This window comes from Oryctolagus cuniculus, chromosome 7 (genome assembly GCF_051225735.1).
Source record: "Oryctolagus cuniculus isolate XC-2025 breed Fujian yellow rabbit chromosome 7, ASM5122573v1, whole genome shotgun sequence".
NCBI lineage: Eukaryota > Metazoa > Chordata > Mammalia > Lagomorpha > Leporidae > Oryctolagus > Oryctolagus cuniculus.
Window position 1 is genome coordinate 85,825,980 of NC_142873.1, and position 25,516 is coordinate 85,851,495.

The window sequence follows — 25,516 nt, forward strand, 5'->3', positions numbered from 1 at the left end:
TTTGACCTTACTCCTGAATGCTGATATGGCTCTGAATTCTGCTCCTTTGGTTCTGTCACCTCATGGTTCTCCCAGTTGAGCACCTATACCCCTGCCATTGTACCTTTGCACATGCTCATTTCTTCTGCCTGGAATGTTCTTTCTTCAGAAATCTTTGTAACTTGTCCTTTTCTTTTAGTTTTCACTCAGATAACACCTTTTAAGTGAAATCTTCTTCCCTAGAAATATTTTTTAAATTTTCAATAGAACGACCACAATAGTTTATGTCTCCCTGCTTAATTTGTTGTATTTCCTGCTCATCACTACCTCATATACTTTACATTTCAGTTATTTAAAAAATTTATCATTCTCACTAAGATGTATTCTTTTGACGGCAAGTATATTTGTGTGCTCCTCAATCCTCAGCACCTAGGAAACTGTCAAATTTTGTAGACTGACTGTTTACTGAGTATGGTACAATATACTTACCATATAATTTTGATGTGTTTCATTTTATAAGTGTAAATTTCATAAACCTTAGGAAATTATCAAAATTAGAATAAATAAACATATATCTCTTTTCATTTTATTCCACTCTCCTCTAGGGAAAACCAGGTCAAAAGGGGTCTATAGGTGAACCAGGACCAGAAGGCTTAAAGGTAAAGCAACTGACTTTATTATCAATTTTAAAATACAGTTTTCAAAGATATGAAAGATGAACACATGCCAACTTACAAGGAACCTGTTAGATATTAAAACTAATTCAAAGATAACTGAGAAGTTATTTATCTCTACGTATCTATCTACATATATCTACTCATGTGTATTTCAATATTTGTACAGATATGCAATTTAATAAATATGTATTTGGATAATAATTGTCGGTTAGATACAGGGCAATAAACCATAACTTTAGGGGTTACCTATTACACTGGTAAGAAATCTACAGATTAATATATTTGCACTAGTCTGAGTCCTTTAATCAATAGTATACAGAGAATCTAAGTGTATTCACTAGACAGTCACTGGGATGCCTTCATTACTTTGTGACATTGAAAGGATGTATAATCCACTTTTTTTCCTTATTTCCAATTTTTAGATGATTTTTATGGTACCAATAGATGTAATGTGACATAGCAGCTTAATATTTACAGCCTTAAAGAGACATGTTTATAAGAATTGGTGATTTTTGTGAATTAAAAATTAAACTAAAAAGTGAAAAGACTTACAGCATTAGTGCTAAATTTTCTAAAACTAGAATATATTATATGCTATTGTATATTAAATATATATAATTTATGATGTTAGAACCTGAGGAAAAACTAAACAACCCTTTTCAAAGTCATAAAAAATATAGCTAGTGTATTTTAATGCATTCATATGGCTGAAATTATCTGAGGGGGAAATATATATGCAGATTCTTTCTCATGTTACATAATTTCAAATCTTGGCCCTGTAAATAGTCCAATGTATAACTTATGGAAACATTTGAAAATAAATCCCAATCTTAAGATGTCAGTTTTACTCATATATATTACACATTTTATACCCTATATATTAGCTATCACAAATCAAAGGAAACATGATATTTATGTCTTTATCATATATTTTCTTTGATTTGTATCTAATATATAGGGTATGAAAAAGTAATGTCTATGAATGAAACTGACATCTGGATATTTCATTATTGTTTGTAGCCCTTATTTATATATCTGTGGATCATTGGTCTTTCTACTTTCTACATGCTGAATTCTTTATTTGATAGAGGATTTAGCCTGTGGCTATAGTAAATTGAAAATATGTTATTGCAAAAATTGTAAGGAAAAGGAAGGAAGGAAAGGAGAGTAGCAAAGGTGAAAAGAGTTCTGTGATTAAAATTATATATATGAAATACATGATATCTGTTATCTTTATATAAATATAAAAATTTAAACATAGTTACCCTATGATCCAGCAGTTCCACTCCTAGGAATATACTCAAAAGAATTGAAAACAGGTGTTCAAGCAAAGATTTATACACAATTGTTCGTACCAGCAGTAGTCACAATAGCTAAAAAGAAGAAACAAAACAAATGTCCAAAACTCCATGGATTATTGGATAAACAAAATGTGAAATGAAGTGGAATATTATTTGATCATAAAGGGAAGAAGTCACTAATACATGCCATAACAAAGATGAACCTGAAAGAAGCCAGTCATATAAGACCACATGTTACATGATTTTATATACGTGAAATATTCAGAATGGGAAAATTTTGTAGACGGTAAGTAGATTGTGGTTGCTCATGGCTTGTGGGGGTGAATGGATAAGGAAGTCATTGATTATGAGTACCAGCTTCTTCTCCTAGTGATGAACATGTTCTAAAGTGGACTGCATATCTGTGAATACACTAAAACCACAGAACAGTACTCTGTAAATTCATGAACTCTTTTGTATGTTAATTTATATTTCAATAAAGCTGTTTTTAAAAAATTAAAAAAATCCTGGAGGATTCAAAAATTCTTAATTTAAAAATATCAGAAAATTGAAATGCAGTATTTACAAATAGAATGCTTAATCAGTTATCCTTTACTGAGCCGGCGCCGTGGCTCAATAGGCTAATCCTCCACCTTGCGGCGCCGGCACACCGGGTTCTAGTCCCGGTTGGGGCGCCGGATTCTGTCCCGGTTGCCCCTCTTCCAGGCCAGCTCTCTGCTATGGCCAGGGAGTGCAGTGGAGGATGGCCCAGGTGCTTGGGCCCTGCACCCCATGGGAGACCAGGAAAAGCACCTGGATCCTGGCTCCTGCCATCGGATCAGCACGGTGCGCCGGCTGCAGCGGCGGCCATTGGAGGGTGAACCAACGGCAAAGGAAGACCTTTCTCTCTCTGTCTCTCTCTCACTGTCCACTCTGCCTGTCAAAAATAAAAAAAAAAAAAAAAAAAAAAAAAAAAAAAGTTATCCTTTACTGATATTATTCCCTGAATGCCAGATACTTCTAGGAAGTCCAAATATGAGCTGCCACTCGGTCAAAATGGCAAGAAATGAATCTTAGTCTTCACTAACGTGGTTTCTGTGTTACCCAGAAAGTGGAAGTTCTTAATGTTCACTCCTCCCTCATTGTTACTGATATCTGTATTTCAGAGCATCTTAAAGCTGTTTACTAGACCTGCCACTGCACAGGAGAGCATTTGGAAGTCGGTTAAGGGTCACCAGCTTTCAGAGAGCCCTAGAAGCTTTGTTCTCTTCCCAAGCTTGGGGACATATTTTTCTCTTTCTCTTCCTCTCTTACACTCAAACACAAGTCACCTCTTACTTTCAGGATCAAAAGCAAGAATGCAAGTCATCTGCAAGTTATTTCTGCTTTCTGCCTAACCCAAACATCCCTTCAGGATAAGTAGCACACAAGTTCCATCTCTGTTTTTCACCTTTGAGAAGATCAACTTATGAAGAAGGAGGAAACAAATCCTAGAAAACTAATAATCCTCATATATATATATATATATATGTGTGTGTGTGTGTGTATCCTTTTATAGAAATGTATAAAAGCAGTCTATCAAAAACTATATATTACAACCTGCTACAATGCTTTACTCTCTTCTATCTGAATACATACTAAAATTGAAGATAAAATTTGTTTAGACTTCAAAAGTTTACACAATTTTATTTCAAAGTGTTTATTCATGAGAAATATTAGGTTTCAGTGCTTTAAATCAGTAGTATAGAAATGTAATGTGCACCACAGATATGATGTGAGACACATTAATTGGAAGACAGGAGACAGTAGGTTTCTGAAGGGTATCCTGCATTAGAAGTAGTAAACATCATAAGAACACTAACAGAGCAGGTAGAATCATTATCCAATAACAAAATCACAGGTCTTAGTTCTTATCTATAAATATTATCCTTGAATGTAAATGTATTAAATTCACCAACAAAAGGACTTAGGTTGGCTGAATGGATTAAAAAAAAAGGGACCCCACTATATGCTGATTACATGAAAGTCACTTCACAAAGATATACACAGACTGAAAGTGAAGGATTAAAAAAGATATACTAGGCAAATGGAAACCAAAAGCAAGCAGGCATAGCTATCCTGATATCAGATAAAATATATTTTAAATCAAAAACTGTAAAAAGTGATAAAACAGGACATTATATTTTAATAAAAGATTTAATTCAGCAAGAAGATATACCACAAATATGTCTATACCCAACACCTAAAGGGAGAGATACACTCCAGTACAATAACAGAGGGTGACTTCAACACCACACGCTCATCAATGGATAGGTCATCCAGACAGAAAATCAATAAAGTTACATTGGAAACATACCATTGAGCAAATTTACCTAACAGACATTTCACCTAACAGCTACAGAATAAACATTCTTCTCATCGGCACACAGAACAGTTTCTAGGTTAGACCACATATTCGGCCATAAATCAAGTCTCAGCAAATTTAAAAAGGTTGAAATCATGGCATGTATGCTCTCAGACCATAAAGGAATAAAACTAGATATTGACAGGAAGAACAATAGAACACAAGCACTTGGAAGTTAAACAACATGCTGCTGAGTGATCAATAGGCCGTTGAAGATATTAAAAAGAAAATCAAAAACTTTCTTGAAAGAAAACAAAATGAAAACACAAATGTATCAAAACTTGTGGGATAAGGCAAGAGCAGTTTTAAGATGGAAGTTTATAGTATTAAATGATTACATTAAAAAGGGAAACGGCGCCAGCACTGTGACGTAGCAGGTTAAAGCCATTGCCTGCAATGCCAGCAACACATGTGGGCACCAGCTAGAGTCCTGGCTGTTCCACTTCTAATCCAGCTCTCTGCCATGGCCTAGGAAAGCAGTGGTAGATAGCCCAAGTCCTTGGGCCCCTGCACCAACATGAGAGACCTGGAGGAAGCTCCAGTCTCCTGGCTTTGGATCAGTCCAGCTCTGGCCTTTATAGCCATTTGGGGAGTAAACCAGCAGATAGAAGACCTCTCTCTGCCTCTACCTCTGTAACTCTGCCTTACAAATGAATAAATAAATCTTTAAAAAGGGGAGGGGAGAAAATGTCTCTAATTAAAGATCTAATGATGTGTCTTGAAGACTTAGAAAAATGAGAACAAACCAAGCCCAAAATCAGCTGGAGACAAGATATAATAAGGATCAGAACAGAAATAAATGAAATTGAAGCTAAAAAAAATTACAAAAGATGCACAGAACAAAAAGTTGTTTTTTTGAGAAGGTAAACAAAATAGGTAAACCTCTGGCCAGACTAACCAAAAAGAGAGAGAGAGAGAAATTCAAATAAACAAAATTAGAGATGAAAAAGGAGACATTACAGCTGATACACTGAAACTACTATGAAGAACTTTATGCTAATAAACTGGGAAACCTTTAAGAAATGAGTAAATTCTTGGATTCATATAACCTACCAAAATTAAATCAAGCAGATACAGAACAGCCTAAACAGACCTGTAACAAGCAATGAAATGAAGCAGTAATCAAAAGTCTTCCATCAAAGAAAAGTTCAAGACCTGATGGCTTTACTACTGAATTCTACAAAACATTCAGAGAAGGAGCAACTCCAGTACTCTTCAAATATTCCAAAATATTGAACAGGATGGAACTCTGCCAAACTCTTTTCTGAAGCCATAATTACTTTGATACCAAAACCAAACAAAGACATGACAGAAAAACTATAGACTTATATCCTTAATGAACATAGATGAAAAGATTTTCAACAAAATCTAGAAATCAAATCCGAAAGATCACACCAAAAAGGTCATACATTGCAATCAAGTGGGATGTATCCCATAAATAAAAGGTTGATTCAGCATTTGCATATCAATAAATGTTATAAATTCATATCAATAGAATGAAGAACAAAAACCATATGGTCATCTTATTAGATGTAGAGAAAGCATTTGATAAGATTCAACACTGCTTCATTATAAAAACTCTCCACAAATTAGGTATAGAAGGAACATTCCTCAAAATTATGAAGGCAATATTTCACAAACTAGTAGCCAGTATCATATATCATATTGAATGGTAAACAACTGAAAGCATTTCCCCTGAGATCTGCAACAAAACATGAATGTCAACTTTTACCACTCTTACTCTATGTAGTACTGGATGTTTTAATCAGAGCAATTAAAGAGGAGAAAGAAATAAATGTCATCCAAATCAGAAAAGAGGAAGTTAAAGTATTTTAAGATTACATGATGTTGTACCTGGAAATACCTAAATATTCCAACAAAACACTGTTAGAATTGATAAACCAATTCAGTAAAATTTCAGGTTACAAAATAATCAGCCAAAAAACAGTAGCCTTTTTGGATGCTAATGATGAATTCACAGAAAGAAAAATCAAGAAAGAAATGCCATTCATAATAGTCACTTGAAAAATCAAATATTTAGGAATAGATTTAAGTAAAGAAGTCGAAGATCTCTACAGTGAAAATTATCAGACATCGATGAGAAAAATCATCATGTACACAAAGAAATGGAAAGATATTCCTTGTTTGTGGATCAGAAGAATTAATATCATTAAATGTTTATACTACATAAAGCAATCTACAGATTCAGTGCAATTCCCATAAAAATACTAAGGACATTCTTACAGAATTAGAAAAAGCAATCCTAAAATTCATATGGAATCACAAAAGACCCAGAGTAGCTAAGCGATCCTGAATAAGAAAAATCAAGCTTAAGGTCTCACAATGCCTGACTTCAAAGCATACTACAAAGCTATAGTAATTAAAACATCATGGTATTGGCATAATAACCTATACATAGGTCAATGGAACAAAATAGCCCAGAAATTAATCCACATGTATCTAGCCAACTGATTTTTGGCAGATGTGCTCAGACCATACAGTAGAGTAAAAATAGCTTCTTCAACAAATGGTGCTGGCAAAACTGCATTTGTACATGTAGAAGAACAAAATTAGATCCATACCTCTCATAATATGCAAAAATCTACTCAAGATGGATCAAAAACCTGAATTTAAGGCCTGAGACTATGAGGTTGCTGGAGCAAAATGTAAGGGAAACACTCCAAGACATTGGTAGAGGGTATGACCTTTTGGACAAAACCCACGAAGTACAGGCAATAAAAGCAAAACTAAACAAATGGGATTATGACAATCTTGGAAGCTTTGCACAGTAAAGAAGGCAATTAACAAGTTAAGAGACACCTAGGAGCTGGTGCCGCGGCTCAATAGGCTAATCTTCCGCCTAGCGGCGCCGGCACACCGGGTTCTAGTCCCTGTCGGGGCACCGGATTCTGTCCCGGTTGCCCCTCTTCCAGGCCAGCTCTCTGCTATGGCCCAGGAGTGCAGTGGAGGATGGCCCAAGTGCTTGAGTCCTGCACCCCATGAGAGACCAGGAGAAGCACCTGGCTCCTGCCTTCGGATCAGCGTGGTACGCCGGCCACAGCACGGCGGCCATTGGAGGGTGAACCAACGGCAAAAGGAAGACCTTTCTCTCTGTCTCTCTCTCACTGTCCCCTCTGCCTGTAAAAAAAAAAAAAAGAGAGAGAGAGAGAGAGAGAAACACCTAGGGGCCGACGCTGTGGCACAGTGGGTTAAAGCCCTGGCCTGAAGTGCTGGCATCCCATATGGGCGCCGGTTCTAGTCCCAGCTACTCCTTTTCCCATCCAGCTCTCTGCTATGGCCTGGGATAGCAGTAGAAGATGGCCCAAGTCCTTGGTCCCCTGCACCCACGTGGGAGACCTGGAAGAAGCTCCTGGCTCCTGGCTTCAGATCGGCGCAGCTCCAGCCATTGCAGCCATCTGGGGAGTGAACCAGCGGATGGAAGACCCCTCTCTCTGTCCCTACCTCTCTCTGTAACTCTGTCTTTAAAATAAATAAAATAAATCTTTTTAAAAAGAGAGAGAGATATATCTAATGGAATGGGAAAAAATATTTGCGAACCACCTATCTGACAAAGGATAAATATCCTGAATATATCAGTGAGCTAAACTCAACAACAAAAACACAACCAATCCCGTTGAGAAATGGGCAAAGGAATTCAATAGACAGTTCTCAAAAAAAGACATACAAATAGCCAGCAGGTATATGAAAAAATACTCAACATCACTAGCCATCAGGGAAATTCAAATCAAAACCATACTGAAATACCACCTCACCCCTGTCAGAATGGCTAAAATCCAAAACACAGAGTAACAAATACTTGCTAATAAGGATATGGAAAAGGGGAACACTTATACACTGTTGGTGGGAATGTAAATTAGTATAACTTATGTGGGAAATAATATGGAGATTTCTTTAAAAAAAAAAAAAACTAGAAATATGCTTGCCATATGATCCAGCAGTTCCGCTACTGGGTGTATACCCAAAAGCCTTGAACACAAGGAATCAAAGAATGTTTATAGCAGCACTGTTCATAGCAGCACTGTTAACAATAGCCAGAACTTGGAATTAACCAAGATCTTTATCATCAGATAAATTGATAAAGAAAATGTATTGTGTATATACAATGGAATATTATTCAGTTATTAAAAAGAATGAAATTCTACCATTTGCAGCAAAATGGACATAGCTAGCAGATATCATGTTAAGTGAAATAAGATGGTCTATCCATCTGTTTTGTTTTTTTTGTTTTTGTTTTTGTTTTTGTTTTTTTTTAACTTTTATTTAATGAATATAAATTTCCAAAGTACAGAATATTGATTACAATAACTTCCCCCCCATAACATCCCTCCAACCCGCAACCCTCCCCTTATCCACTCCCTCTCCCCTTCCATTCATGTCAAGATTCATTTTCGATTCTCTTTATATGCAGAAGATCAGTTTAGCATACATTAAGTAAAGATTTCAACAGTTTGCTCCTGCACAGAAACATAAAGTGAAAAATACTGTTTGAGTACTAGTTATAGCATTAAATCTCAATGTACAGCACACTAAGGACAAAGATCCTACATGAGGAGTAAGTGCACAGTGACTCTTGTTGACTTAACAAATTGACACTCTTGTTTATGGCATCAGTAATCACCCTAGGCTCTTGTCATGAGCTGCCAAGGCTATGGAAGCCCCCTGAGTTCACTGACTCTGATCATTTTTAGACAAGGCCATGGTCAAAGTGGAAGTTCTCTCCTCCCTTCAGAGAAAGGTACCTCCTTCTTAGATGACCCATTCTTTCCACTGGGATCTCACTCGTGGAGATCTTTCATTTAGGTTTTTTTTTCCCCCCAGAGTGTCTTGGCTTTCCATGCCTGAAATACTCTCATGGGCATTTCAGCTGGATCCACATGCCTTAAGGGCTGATTCTGAGGCCAGAGTGCTCTTAGGACATTTGCCATTCTATGGGTGTGCTGTGTATCCTGCTTCCCATGTTGGACCATTCTCTCCCTTTTTGATTCTATCAGCTAGTATTTGCAGACACTATTCTTGTTTATGTGATCCCTTTGGTTCTTAGTCCTATCATTACGATCAATTGTGAACAGAAATTGATCACTGGGACTAGTGAGATGGCATTGGTACATGCAACCTCGATGGGATTGAATTAGAATCCCCTGGTATGTTTCTAACTCTACTGCTTGAGGCAAGTCAGCTTGAGCATGTCCCGAATTGCACATCTCTTCCCTCTCTTATTCCCACTCTTATATTTAACAGCGATCACTTTTCAGTTGTTTCAGCACTTAAGAAGAATTGTGTATTGATTACAGTATTCAACCAAAAGTATTAAGTAGAACAAACAAAAAAAATACTAAGAGGGATAACATATCAAGTTGCTCATCAACAGTCAGGGTGAGGGCTGATCAAGTCACCGTTTCTCCTAGTGTTCATTTCACTTTAACAGGTTTCCTTTTTGGTGCTCAGTTAGTTGTCACCTATCAAGGAGAACAAGTGGTATTTTCCCCTTTGGGATTGGCTTATTTCACTCAACATAATGTTTTCCAAATTCCTAACAGGGATCACTTTTCAGTTAAAATTTAAACACCTAAGAATAATTGTGTGTTAATTACAGAGTTCAACCAATGGTACTAGAACAAAAAAAAAATACTAAAATGGATAAAGTATTACATTGTACATCAACAGTCAGGACAAGAGCTGATCAAGTCACTGTTTCTCACAGTGTCCATTTCACTTCAACAAGTTTCCCCTTTGGTGCTCAGTTAGTTGTCGCCGATCAGGGAGAACATATGATATTTGTCCCTTTGGGACTGGCTTAATTCACTCAGCATGATGTTTTCCAAATTCCTCCATCTTGTTGCAAATGACTGTGTTTCGTTGTTTTTGACTGCTGTATAGTATTCTATAGAGTACATATCCCATAATTTCTTTATCCAGTCTACTGTTGATGGGCATTTGGGTTGGTTCCAGGTCTTAGCTATTGTGAATTGAGCTGCAATAAACATTAATGTGCAGATTGCTTTTTTGTTTGCCAATTTAATTTCCTTTGGGTAAATTCAGGATCAGGCTTTTTTGATTATAACTGCCCTGTAGTATATCTTGAAATCTGGTATCATGATACCTCTGGTTTTGTTTTTGTTGTATAAGATTGCTTTAGCTATTTGAGGTCTCCTGTGCCTCCATATGAATTTCAAAATCATTTTTTCTATATCTGAGAAGAATGTCTTTGGTATTTGGATTGGTATGGAATTGAATCTGTAAATTGCTTTTGGAAGAATGGACATTTTGATTATATTGATTCTTTCAATCCATGAACGTGGCAGATTTTTCCATTTTTTTGTATTTTCTATTTCTTTCTTTATTGTTTTTTAATTCTCATCATAGAGATCTTTGACATCCTTGGTTAAATTTATTCCAAGGTATTTGATTGTTTTTATAGGTGTTGTGAATGGGATTGATCTTAGAAGTTCTTTCTCAGCTATGGCATTGTCTGTGTATACAGTCTGTTGATTTTTGTGTATTGATTTTATATCCTGCTGCTTTACCAAACTCTTCTGTAATCTGTGGTTGCTTTGATATTCACTGTATATGGGTGAAGTGGTCATTATTCTATTCAGTTATTCTTTATTGCCGTTGTCTATATCCCCACTAAACTAGAATCTTTTTTCTTTTAAAGTGCTAAACTTTTTATTTGGTGAAGTATTAAGTCTTTACTGTAACGTAAATTTAAAATATGTTATGTCAAAAACAAAAAAAGGGAGAAAAGAGAGAGAGGGAGGAGAAGGGAGGGAAGAAGGGAAAATCATTATATTCTTACAATTGTATCTACAAAGCATATTAAATCTATTAAAAACTAAAATAAAAAATATAAGAAATAAACCAGCAAGAAACAACTACTACATGTTTTATTTCATATATAGACATTTTTGTGGGTACACATGTGTGTGGATGCCATATCACTTAGAATATAGAGATTTATAAATGTTGTCTTAATAAATTACATTCCTATTATAATAAGGATATAATAATAATATACTTTTATATAATTATAAGGGTATAATATAAAAAGGGTAATAATATGCCCTTTTCCCTCATTTTATAATCTGTCATGAATCCCATTTTTGTGATATTAATATATCCACCCTGCCTTAAAAAAAGTATATGTGTATATCTTTACATATAATGCAAATATGGCAAAATGTTGATAGTTGTTAAATCTAAAAATAAATAAATATAAAAAAGTAAAAAAACATAAAATGAATCTTAATTTATTTTATGCAGTCTATCAAATTATCCTGTCAACTTGTAATTAGTAATAAAATTGTTAATTAGATATTTTGTTGATATTTTATATTCTTTTCTTGTACAAAGTCATTTATATCACATTTCAGTTCAGACCAGTCCTTTGCAAGTAGTCAGTAGCCACATATCATTAGTGACTATAATATTGTTCAGTATTTTAACGTCTTACAATTCTACACTGCAGTATTTTTATTAATTTCGGAAGGTAATTATGGTTTAATCTCCTCCTATTGTAGACAAAATATACATTCCTGTCATATTCATGGTATGTGGTTACTCTTCAATCTGTCATTAATCCATGCCTTTACTCAGGTCATTCCCCACTACTATAAATGGCCCTTTCCCATCATCAGTGTCAGTATCATCCATTCGGGGCCCAAGTCATTTCATTATCCATTATTTGAAATCATCAGTGTTTGAATTTTTGCCAAGTAATCTGGTTTATAGACTGCCTTACTTGACACTGCCAGAATGCTCTAGTATAGTGCAAATACATTAGTATTCCTGCAGTGAAATGTAAAAATGTTCATGTTAATTGGGATACATCGAGATTAGGATTAGTCTCTAGCCTCATTCAGGTCTTATTAAGCATTGCTGCCAAATAAATTCAGATTAGGTAAGGTTTGTCACCAAAAATATTGTGGAAACCTTTTGGTTTTTGGAGATATGCTGACTGCAAATTGTGGTTGCCTGGTTATGAACATCCTTTGTTGCTCCAGTAACACCAGCTCTAGCTAATCTAGCCCAGAGTGCCTCCCTGTGTGCTCACTTAGGACTTAACTGTAGCAGGTTTCTGTTCTGCTCAAGCAGATGGACATTCCTGTTGGCAGGGGCATTTTTACTATCATTCTTAATTTTTTTCCATGCATACCACTCTGCCTACTTCAATAAATATTTACTTTTAAAATTTTTATTTATAAAATTGTTTTAACAGTCATGACAGGAGAATGTAATTTAAGAAAATAGGTATTACCACTTGAATGAAAACAGCGGAGATATCAAGAACACACTGTAGAGTAAAAAAGTTTGGGATAACTGGATTTCATTTCCCTTTTGGCAGATAATCACTAAATAATTACATTAGCAGTGAAAACAGAAGAGCTGTCATGAGTACTGTTGTTTGAAAAATAACCATTTTTACAATTCTATTTTTTTTAAAACAGGGAGAAGTAGGAGATCAAGGAGATATTGGAAAAATTGGTGAAACAGTAAGCTTGTTCTTTAATCTTACTTTTGTTTTTGAATCATCTGTAACCATTTTTAGAAATTATGTTAGTCATAGTCATATAAGCCACAATAAAAATAATTCTTATCCACTGCAAACTTAAACTCCCTGTGATGTCCGTATTGACACCCAAAATCTACTAAACAAAAGAAAATTAGGGGAAACACAATGGATGATTTTCTTATTCAATATAAATTAATTTTATGAGTGCACTAGCATTCTTATTTCTGGTATTTGGGTTTTCCATTCTAGTTCTGGTAACTTCCAACTAAATTTGACCTGAACAATTTTCATTATTAAAAAGCTTTTCAGGGGCCATTGTTGGGATGCAGGAGGTTAAGTCACCACTTGTAATGCCAGAATCCCATGTTGAGTGCTCATTCACATCCCAGCTGCTTGGCTTCCAATCCAGCAATCTGCTAATATGACTGTAAGGCAGTAGAGGATGGCCCAAGGGCTTGGGATCCTGTCATCCCAGCAGGACATCGGGACAGTTCTGGGACATGGTTTTGGCCTGACTTAGACCTGGCCATTGCAGCCATTTGGGGAGTGAACCAGCAAATGAAAGATCTCTCTGTCTTGCTCTGTGTCTCTGTCTCTCTCTCGCTCTCACTCTCTCTCTCTCCATCTCTTTCTCTCTCTCTTTCTCTTCCAAATAAAGAAATGAATAATCTTTGTCTATAACAAAGTTTATTAAATCACAAAACTTTAATAATTTCAAGAAAATTTTTCATTAGCATTTGAAAAGTTGGAGTAAACAAAGAGGTAATGGACTTTAAAATATAGTTTCCTTTCTCAAACTCTAAGTTGTTTTAATGTACATTATTGTAAAAATGCAATACTAAATGTATTACTTGAATCAGGTCTGTTTGTTAGAAGTAATGTTATTTTCTACTGTGAGGAACGCCAGCTAAAATAGTCTCTAACACAGGAATGAACCCACATAACAATGGAAAATTGACCAATAAAGGTGAATTTATTTAGCGTATCCTATATTAATTGTCACAAGGTAGGTGATATAATTTGATAGCATAAATAAGCAAATTCAACTCCATATAGCTTGTATTATGATTTAAAGTTTTTTTTAAAACCTGTTTTGTAAACTTTAGTAATTAAACAGTTATACACTTTAATTTCATAAACCAATATCAGAAAATTCTGGTACTCGTTTTTATTAATTGTTAATAAAAACAGGGAGAGGATCTGTTTTAGCCTTTTCTTAAATTTTGGTTAAGGCTTATAAATTTCATGTTTTTCTTACATACAGAATCAGGAACATAGTGATACTACCCATCCTACCCTCCCTCCAACCCATGCTCCAATCCTTTTTCCTCCTCCCTCTCCTATTCTCATTCTTAGTTTTTACAAAGATCTATTTTCAGTTAACTTTATACTCATAATATTAACCCTGCACTAATTAAAGAGTTCAACAAATAGCATGAAGAAAAAAAAGAAAAAAAAACCACTGTTCCTCAACAGTCAACACAAGGACTGTTCAAAACCACTGAATCTCAAAATGTCTATTTTCACTCCTTTATATTACCTTGTAAATATTTTATTAGTTACCACAGATCAGGGAAAACATATCGTATTTCTCTTTTTGGGAATGGCTTATTTCACTAAGTACAATGCTTACCATTTGCATCAATTATGTTGCAAATAACAGGATTTTAAATATTTTTTAACTTTTATTTAGTAAATATAAATTTCCAAAGTACAGTTTATGGATTACAATGGCTTTTCTCCCCATAACTTCCCTCCTACCTGCACTTCCCTCCCATCTCCCACTTCCTCTCCCATTCCATTCACATCAAGATTCATTTTCAATTATCTTTATATACAGAAGATCAATTTAGTATATATTAAGTAAAGATTTCATCAGTTTGCACCCACACAGAAACACAAAGTGTAAAATACTGTTTGAGTACTAGTTATAGCATTAATTCACATTGAACAACACATTAAGGAAAGAGATCCTACATGAGGAGTAAGTACACAGTGACTCCTGTTGTTGACTTAACAATTTGACACTCTTGTTTATGGTGTCAGAAATCTCCCTAGGCTCTTGTCATGAGTTGTAAAGGCTGTGCAAGCCTTTTGAGTTCACCAACTTTGATCTTATTTAGACAAGGTCATAGTCAAAGTGGAGGTTCTCTCCTCCCTTCAGAGAAAGGTACCTCCTTCTTTGATGGCCCATTCTTTCCACTGGGATCTCACTCACAGAGATCTTTCATTTAGGTCCTCTTTTTTTTGCCAGAGTGTCTTGGCTTTCCATGCCTAAATACTCTCATGGGAATTATAGCCAGATCCGCATGCCTTAAGGGCTGATTCTGAGGCCAGAGTGCTATTTAGGACATCTGCCATTCTATGAGACTGCTGTGTATCCCGCTTCCCATGATGGATCGTTTTCTCCATTTTTGATTCTATCAGTTAGTATTAACAGACAGTTAGTATTAACAGACAGACTTGTTTGTGTGATCCCATTGACTCTTAGACCTATCAGTGTGATCAATAGTGAACAGAAATTGATCACTTGGACTAGTGAGATGGCATTGGTACATGCCACCTTGATGGGATTGTATTGGAATCCACTGGCACCTTTCTAACTCCACTATTTGGGGCAAGTCCGATTGAGCATGTCCCAAATTGCATATCTCCTCCCTCTCTTATTTCCAATCTTATGTTTAACAGGGATTATTTTTCAGGTAAATTTAAACACCTAAGAATAATTGTGAGTTAATTACAGAGTTCAACCAATAGTATTAACTAGAACAACAACAACAAAATACCAAAAGGGATAAAGTATTAAATTGTACATCAACAGTCAGGACAAGGACTGATCAAGTCACTGTTTCTCATAGTGTCCATTTCACTTCAACAAGTTTCCTTTTTTGTGCTTGGTTAGTTGTCACCAATCAGGGAGAACATATGATATTTGTCCCTTTGGGACTGGCTTAATTCACTCAGCATTATGTGTTCCAGATTCCTCCATTTTGTTGCGAATGACTGGATTTCATTGTTTCTTACTGCAGTACAGTATTCTAAAGAGTACATGTCCCATAAGTTCTTTATCCAGTCTACTGTTGATGGGCATTTGGGTTGGTTCCAGACCTTAGCTATTGTGAATTGAGCTGCAATAAACATTAATGTGCAGACAGCTTTTTTGTTTGCCAATTTCATTTCCTTTGGGTAAATTCCAAGGAGTGGGATGGCTGGGTTGAATGGTAGGGTTATATTCAGGTTTCTGAGGAATCTCCAGACTGCCTTCCATAGTGGCTTAACCAATTTGCATTCCCACCAACAGTGGGTTAGTGTCCCTTTTTCCCCACATCCTCGCCAGCATCTGTTGTTGGTAGATTTCTGCATGTGAGCCATTCTAACCGGGGTGAGGTGAAACCTCATTGTGGTTTTGATTTGCATTTCCCTGATTGCTAGTGATCTTGAACATTTTTTCATGTGTCTGTTGGCCATTTGGATTTCCTCTTTTGAAAAATGTCTATTGAGGTCCTTGGCCTATCTCTTAAGTGGGTTTTTTGTGTTGATGTTGTGGAGTTTCTTGATCTCTTTGTAGATTCTGGTTCTCAACCCTTTATCTGTTGCGTAGTTTGCAAATATTTCTTCCCATTCTGTCAGTTGTCTCTTCACTTTCCTGACTGTTTCTTTTGCAGTACAGAAACTTCTCAATTTGATGCAATCCCAATTGTTAATTTTGGCTTTGACTGCCTGTGCCTCTGGGATCTTTTCCAAGAAGTCTTTGACAGTACCTATATCTTGCAGGGTTTTTCCAATGTTCTCTAATAATTCGATGGTGTCGGGTCATAGATTTAAGTCTTTAATCCATGTTGAGTGGATTTTTGTGTAAGGTGAAAGGTGGGGGTCTTGCTTCATGCTTCTGCATGTGGAAATCCAATTTTCCCAGCACCATTTATTGAATAGACTGTCCTTACTCCAGGGATTGGTTTTAGATCCTTGATCAAATATAAGTTGGCTGTAGATGTTTAGATTGATTTCTGGTGTTTCTATTCTGTTCCATTGGTCTATCCATCTGTTTCTGTACCAGTACCATGCTGTTTTGATTACAACTGCCCTGTAGTATGTCCTGAAATCTCATATTGTGATGCCTCCAGCTTTGTTTTTGTTGTACAAAATTGCTTTAGGTATTCGACATCTCCTGTGTCTCCATATGAATTTCAGCATCATTTTTTTTCTAGATTTGATAAGAATGTCTTTGGTATTTTGATTGATATTGCATTGAATCTATAAATTACTTTTGGGAGAATGGACATTTTGATTGTATTGATTCTTGTAATCCATGAGCATGGAAGATTTTTCCATTTTTTGGTATCCTCTTCTATTTCTTTCTTTAAGATTTTGTAATTTTCATCGTAGAGATCTTTAATGTCCTTGGTTAAGTTTATTCCAAGGTATTTGATTGTTTTTGTAGCTATTATGATTGGGATTGATCTTAGAAGTTCTTTCTCAGCCATGGCATTGCCTGTGTATACAAAGGCTGTTGATTTTTGTGCATTGATTTTATATCCTGCTACTTTGCCAAACTCTTCTATGAGTTCCAGTAGTCTCTTAGTAGAGTTCTTTGGATCCCCTAAATAAAGAATCATATCATCTGCAAAGTGCAGTAGTTTGACTTCCTCCTTCCCAATTTGTATCCCTTTAATTTTTTTTCTTGCCTAATAGCTCTGTCTAAACCTTCCAGAACTATATTTAATAGCAGTGGTGAGAGTGGGCATCCCTGTCTGGTACCAGATCTCAGTGGAAATGCTTCCAACTTTTCCCCATTTAATAGGATGCTGGCTGTGGGTTTTTCATAAATTGCTTTAATTGTATTGAGGAATGTTCCTTCCATACCCAGTTTGCTTAGAGTTTTCATCATGAAAGGGTGTTGTATTTTATCAAATGCTTTCTCTGCGTCTATTGAGAGAATCATATGGTTTTTCTTCTGCAGTCTGTTAATGTGGTGTATCACATTGATTATTTTGCAAACATTGAACCATCCCTGCATACCAGGGATAAATCCCACTTGTCTGTGTGGATGATCTTTCTGATGTGTTGTTGCATTCTATTGGCGAGAATGTTATTGAGGATTTTTGCATCTATGTTCATCAGTGATATTGGTCTGTAATTCTCTTTCAATGCTGCATCTTTTTCAGGCTTAGGAATTAAGGTGATGCTGGCTTCATAGAAAGAATTTGGGAGGATTTCCTCTTTTTTTGATTGTTCTGAAAAGTTTGAGAAGAATTGGAGTTAGTTCTTCTTTAAATGTCTGGTAGAATTCAGCAGTGAATCCATCTGGTCCTGGGCTTTTCTTTGTTGGGAGGGCCTTTATAACTGTTTCAGTTTCTGTCTGAGTTATGGGTCTGTTTAGGTTTTCGATGTCTTCCTGGTTCAATTTAGGTAGGTTGCATGTGTCCAGGAATCTATCCATTTCTGATAGGTTTCCCTGTTTGCTGGCATACAAGTCACTGTAGTAATTTCTGATGATTCTTTTTATTTCTGTGGTGTCTGTTGTAGCCTTCTTAATATCAGACAAAATAAACTTATACACAAATACTATTAAGTGAGACAAAGAGGGGCACTATATAATGATTAAGGGATCAATTCAACAGGAAGATATAATGATTATCAATGTATATGCACCTAATTACAGGGCACCGGTTTATATAAAAGATTTGTTAAGGGACTTAAAGGGAGACTTAGACTCCAATACCATAGTACTGGGGGACTTCAATACTCCACTCTCAGAAATAGATCAACTGGACAGAAGATCAACAAGGAAACGGTAGATTTAAACGACACTATAGCGCAAATGGATCTAACAGATATCTACAGAACTATTCATCCTACACTTGAAGAATTTACATTATTCTCAGCAGTACGTGGAACCTACTCTAGGATTGACCACATACTACGCCATAAAGCAAGTCTCAGCAAATTCAAAAGAATTAGAATCATATGATGCAGCTTCTCAAACCATAGGGGAATGAAGTTGGAAATTAGCAAATCAGGAATCCCTAGAGCATATGCAAACACATGGAGATTGAACAACATGCTCCTGAATGAACACTGGGTCATAGAAGAAATCAAAAGAGAAATCAAAAACTTTCTGAAAGTAAATGAGAATAACAGCACAACATACCAAAACTTATGAGATACAGCAAAAGCAGTGTTAAGAGGAAAGTTTATATCAATAGGTGCCTACATCAAGAAAATGGAAAGGCACCAAATAAATGAGCTTTCAATGCATCTCAAGGATCTAGAAAATCTGCAGCAAACCAGACCCAAATATAGTAGGAAAAGAGAAATAATTAAAATCATAGAAGAAATCAATTGGATTGCATCCAAAAAAATTACAAAAAATCAGCCAAACGAGGAGCTAGTTTTTTGAAAAAATAAACAAAATTGACACCCCATTGGCCCGACTAACTAAAAAAAGAAAAGACCCAAATCAATAAAATCAGAGATGAAAAAAGGAAACGTAACATCAGGATTTTATATGTATTAGTATTATATCCAGCCACATTACTAAACTCTCTTATGAGTTCCAGTTGGCTCTTAGTGGAGTCTTTTGATTCCCCCATATGTAGAATCATGTCATCTGAGTATACAGATAGTTTGATTTCCTCCTTTCCAATTCACATCCCTTTGATTTCTTTTTATTGCCAGATGGGTCTGGCTAAAACTTTCAGGACTGCATTCAATAGCAGTAGTGAGAGTGGGCATCCTTATCTGGTTCTGGATCTTAGTGGGAATGCTTCTAGCTTTTCACCATTCAGTAAGATACTAGCTGTGGATTTAACATAAATTGCCTTGATTTTGTTGAGGAAATTTCCTTATGTACCCAATTTGCTTAATGTTTTCATCATAAAAGATGTATTTTATCAAATGCTTTTTCTGCATCTATTGAGATAACCATATGGTTTTTGTTCTTTAGTTTGTTAATGTGACATATCACATTTATTGATTTGTGAATGTTGAACCATCCCTGCATACCATGTATAAATCCTTCTTGGTCCGAGTGAATGAACTTTCTGATGTGTTGTTGAAATCAGTTTATTGAGGATTTTTGCATCTATTTCATCAGGGATATCAGTCTGTAGATCACTTTCTCTGTTGCATTTTTGTCTGGTTTAGGAATTAAGGTGATGCTGGACCCATAAAAGCAGTTTGGGAGGATTCTCTCCCTTTCAATCGTTTTGAATAACTTGACAGGAATTAGAATTAGTTCTTCTTTGAATGTCTGATAGAATTCAGCAATGAAACCATCCAGTCCTGGGCTTTTCTTTGTTTGGAGGGTCTTTAATACTTGATTCAATCACCATCATTCTCATTAGTCTGTTGAGGTTTTCTATGTCTTCCTGGCTGAATTTCAGTAGGTTGCATGTGTCTAGGAATCTATCAGTTTCTTTTAGGTTTCCCAGTTTGTTGGCATACAGGTCTTTGTAGTAATACCTGATGCTTCTTTTTTATTTCTGTGGTATCTGTTGTTATGCTTCCTTTTTCATTTCTAATTTTATTGATTTAGGTCTTCTCCTTTTTTTGGATATTAGGTCAATGGTATATCAATATTGTTTATTTTTTCAAAAACTCAGCTCTTCAGTTCACTTATCTTTTTTTATTTTTTGTTTCTTTTTTTTCTACAGCCTCTGTGTGTGTTTGTGTTTTCTAGACATTATCTATGGACTTTATGGTTTTGAATGAATTTTATTTATTTTTTTATTTTTTATATTTTTTAAATTTTTTAACTTTTATTTAGTAAATATAAATTTCCAAAGTACAGTTTATGGATTACAATGGCTTCCCCCCCATAACTTCCCTCCCACTCGCACCCCTCCCATCTCCCACTCCCACTCCCATTCCATTCACATCAAGATTCATTTTCAATTATCTTTATATACAGAAGATCAATTTAGTATATATTAAGTAAAGAGTTCATCAGTTTGCACCCACACAGCAACACAAAGTGTAAACTACTGTTTCAGTACTAGTTATAGCATTAATTCACATTGAACAACACATTAAGGACAGATCCCACATGAGGAGTAAGTACACAGTGACTCCTGTTGTTGACTTAACAATTTGACACTCTTGTTTATGGCGTCAGTAATCTCCCTAGGCTCTAGTCATGAGTTGCCAAGGCTATGGAAGCCTTTTGAGTTCGCCGACTTTGATCTTATTCCGAAAGGGTCATAGTCATAGTCAAAGTGGAAGTTCTTTCCTCCCTTCAGAGAAAGGTACCTCCTTCTTTGATGGCCCTGTTCTTTCCACTGGGATCTCACTCGCAGAAATCTTTCATTTATTTTTTTCATTTAGGTTGGTTGTTTTTTTTGTTTTGTTTTTTTGGGTTTTTTTTGCCAGAGTGTCTTGGCTTTCCATGCCTAAAATACTCTCATGGGCTCTTCAGCCAGATCCGACTGCCTTAAGGGCTGATTCTGAGGCCAGAGTGCTGTTTAGGACATCTGCCATTCAATGAGTCCACTTCCCATACTGGATCGTTCTCTCCCTTTTTGATTCTATCAGCTAGTATTAGCAGACACCAGTCTTGTTTGTGTGATCCCTTTGACTCTTAGATCTATCAATGTGATCAATTTTGAACTGAAATTGGTCACTTGGACTAGTGAGATGGCATTGGTAATGCCACCTTGATCGGATTGAATGGGAATCCCCTGGCACATTTCTAACATTTATTGATTATTTGCTATGTGCCAGGTATAGTACTAAATGATGTTCCACATCATGGTTTTTAGTTTAAGTCAAAAACAGCTTTAAGAGATATATTTTTATTGATTCCACTTTTTAAAGTTAGGAAACTGAAGCAGAGTAAGTAGTTCAAAGTCCATAGCTAATAAATTGATGAACTAAGATTTGAACCTAGAGCTCCAAACTCAACAATCCAAATCTCTGCATTATCCCATTATGGGACATTGTGATTTTAGATGAACACCCACTTTTCTCTTAGGGTGGGAGATATAGTTCACCTAATCCACTGTTCTATTACACAGACATATGAGAAGATGTGCTTGTAATTCATGATAGTATTATAATTTTGAGATAGCCCAACTTAATTATAGTAGTTAGTATTACCTGTTCCTGCTATACAATCATTTAAATGCCTTTAACTGAATCTTTTCCAGGCTATTTCTTTCTCGTTTTCTTTCTACATTTTTATTGATTAGAATCTGGTTTGTGATAGAGCATGCTATTCACAGAAATCCTATCATATTTCATGTTCATAGAGCTCTTATAATCATGTACTATATATAGTGAATCTTTGTAAACATGCTGTAAAATTTCAAAAGATGTCTTCCCATTTCCCTTATTCTAGCATCCCATATTTAGAATATAGCTAAAAGTATTCCTCCATAATTACCAGTTTGTCTTAAACTGTTGAGGCTTAACATATTTCAAGAGCTATAAAGAAGAAAATAAAATACTTTTTCAATATGGGTTAAGAGGCTGGAGTTAAGATCAGTAGATACACAGCATAAATGAACAGTTTTTGATTTAATATAGGAAGAATATTTTAATGGTATTTCTAACATTCAAACAGGCTTCTTCCATAGATATATTTAGCTCTTTGATGACTCTTTAATCATATATTCACCAGATACTTATTGATTATACCAGGAACATTTTTGAACATATTATCCCATTCTTTATCTAATGTAGATTTGAGACATTGAATAGTAACATAAAGAAATATGTAATTAAAAACTGTAATATATTAAACAAATAAAATATAAGGAACTAAAATTGTGACAAGGGTGTCAAATTTAAATCATGTGTTGAGATGAACACTGTTTTGAGAAAATGACATGTGAGATATAATAATAAAGAATGATATCCAGGGAAGGGGGAAAATATACAATATAACATAGTTCTCACCCTGTCATTTACTTAGCTTTTGAGAAATTGTTTACTTTCTCTGTTTCTGTTCTCATCATTAAAAAGCTTAAAATAACTACCTCATATAGAGTTTCTTGTGGGAATTAAGCTTAATACACATAAGGCACTTAACACAATGTTAGTCACTTAGTAAACACTTGATAAATGTTCCTTGTTGTGCTGGTGCTATGGTGCTTGTTAGATGTGAAAGTCCTAAGTGGGAAAGTATTTAGATTCCTTTGGTAACTGAAAGAAAGCCCATGTTGAGAGGCCTTGGTGAGCAAAGGGAAAAGCCACATGAGAAGAAAGCAGGGAAGGGAGCAGGAGCCAACCATGCATGACTGTATTGATCACTTTGAACTTGACCTTAGGATCAATGAAAAAATGCTGAAAGATTCTAAGTAAGCCAGTGTCATCTTTTAATCTAGGTTTTAAGATCACTGTAGTTGCAGTGGATTTGGAAGTTGGAAGATGGTGAGCAGCTGAAAGAAGAGGATAAGCCTCCATAATGCTATTGCAGTCTTCTAAATGAGAGATGACTTATACCAGAATGATTACAGTGACAATAAAATGGATGTATTTGAGATATATTTGAGGTGACAGATTGGATGTAGGCTGCAAAACAGGGAAGGATTCTATTAGTCCCTAGCATACAATAGGTCTTTGATAACAAAATTATTTATGATTTATCATATTTTCCATTAGCATAAGAAATTGGTATATATGATGTCAAAGGATAATTCCAATCTAAGAACCTGTATTATTTTCTATGAATTTGAATGTTTGTAATTTCCTCTCACCTTCCAATTTGACTTCTTTTTCTGGCCTTTCCTTGTATGATTATATCTTTCTGAAGTTGGAGCAAGCACAAGTAGATTAAGTGTTTTAAGAGCAACACTTCATAGTTTCTCCAGACTGAGGTAATGATTTCTCCTGTGTTTTGTTAATTATGATACTCAAAAGCATGCAAGCCTTTCTTTATAATAAAAACAACAATTTATTTGGAAAATAATCAGTAGTGATTTCCATGATCCTTCTTGGTCTGTTACTTTAAATCTAAAATGTGGATAGAGTACCCTTGATTACATTGTTTCATGGGTCACATTTCTGCCCACTTAAAGATATACTTGATCCTTCTATACTCTGCCACAATGATTTGTCTTTTAAAATACAACCCAACTGATTTGATATCACCTCATTCATTCATTTACCTATCAATTTAGCATGATTCCATGAATAGTCTACTATGTCCTCTGTTTTTCTGCCTCCCCTCTGGTGTCCTAGTGTATAGTAAATGTCTGAAAATTAAAAAGGAAGAGAAAGAGGAAAGGCCATGGACAGTCCTCAAAATTACGTGCTGTACTTTTCATTATACACTTTTAAAATCACAGACTTTCTAATGGCTGATTCCAAGTAAGATCGTAATCAATTCATTCAAAACCAAATAGTAGTCATCAAAGGAGGACATTTAAAAATTTATTATATTTATTAAAGAATCATTATCTCAATTTTAAGACAACACTTTGAAAAATAAGTCATATTATTGCTGTTTTATGAATAAGGAAACTGAAATGTATTAATGTTATGGAGTGTGTCCAGCTTCATACAGCTGGTAGGCAGCAGTTCTGGTTTTCAAATCCACATTTCTAGTTCCAAGGCTGTCCTCTACATCAAGTAACCATCAATTTGTCCTGTCTTTAAATAGAAATTGAAGTGCATCCTTGGGAATTAGTGGTAAGGAATATTTAAATTAATGGTTGAGAAGATTTTTTTTGAAGGGAAAATAAAATTTTACTGCATAATAGCCTAAGCCAAACTGGCAATTTAATTTTAAAATTGTCAAATTTTATTAGTTTCTGAGAAATATGGAAACATAATTTGATGTACTTATAATGGAAAAAGAAAGATTCTGAAAGAGATGGAAAAAATATTTTTGAAGTACTCAGCACAAAACCTCATTTGATACAGTGGTTAGTTTCCTACTATCTGATAGCATTAGCATGAAATTAGCTTCATACAAGTTGATTTTGTTTTATTTAATGAGTTCCATTTTCTCCTTCTATTAAAAAGAGAACGATAGCTTTAGAGAGATTGACCTAAATCATAAGAAATCTTATTTCCTTGAGTGAAAAATCCAGAATCTGGTGGTACCGATTAGCCAAACAGAAAGAAATAAAATAAAACTTGTCCAGCTGCCTCTGTCATCGCAGCGCCGCCTTCTAAAAGAAATTATCTATCTCCTCCTGTTTGTAAGCAACACATATCTGTAGAACAGCTGCAAATTTCGTGTATACTTTCTTTTTATAAAAAAAAGGTTTATTTTATTTATTTGAAAGGCAGAATTAAAGAGAGAGAGAGAAAGAGAGAGAGAGAGATTTTCCATCCACTAATTTACTCCCAAAAAGGCTCCAGTGTTGAAGTTGGGCTAGACCAAAGCCAGGAGGAGCCAGGAGCCTCTTACAGGTCTCCCAGTGAGTAGCAGGGGACATCTTCTGCTTTCCCAGGCACATTGAGCTATCTTCTGCTGCTTTCCCAGGCACATTAGCGGGAGCTGGACCAGAAGTGGAGCAACCGGATCTCAAACCAGCGCTCATAAGGAATGCTAGCACTGAATACAATGCTGACCGCAGTGTATACTCTCTATTAGATAGGGAATGATACTTTCTCTCAGGAAATAGAAAGTTCTACAAAATATTTGTCCAGATAATATTCTGTATCGGAAGGATATTTATCTGAAATGATAAAAAAA

At 35.4% G+C, this 25,516-nt stretch overlaps 1 protein-coding gene across 1 annotated transcript in view; it reads left to right on the plus strand.

Moving 5' to 3' along the window:
- The window catches only part of COL24A1 (collagen type XXIV alpha 1 chain), a gene marked incomplete at its 5' end in the record, with an annotated part of 418,086 nt that overhangs the window by 203,581 nt on the left and 188,989 nt on the right, over positions 1–25,516 (plus strand). Inside the window, 2 exons of the mRNA XM_089299394.1 lie at positions 585–638; positions 12,806–12,850. Coding sequence (XP_089155520.1) covers positions 585–638; positions 12,806–12,850 — 99 coding nt within the window. The remainder of the gene's footprint in view (positions 1–584; positions 639–12,805; positions 12,851–25,516) is intronic.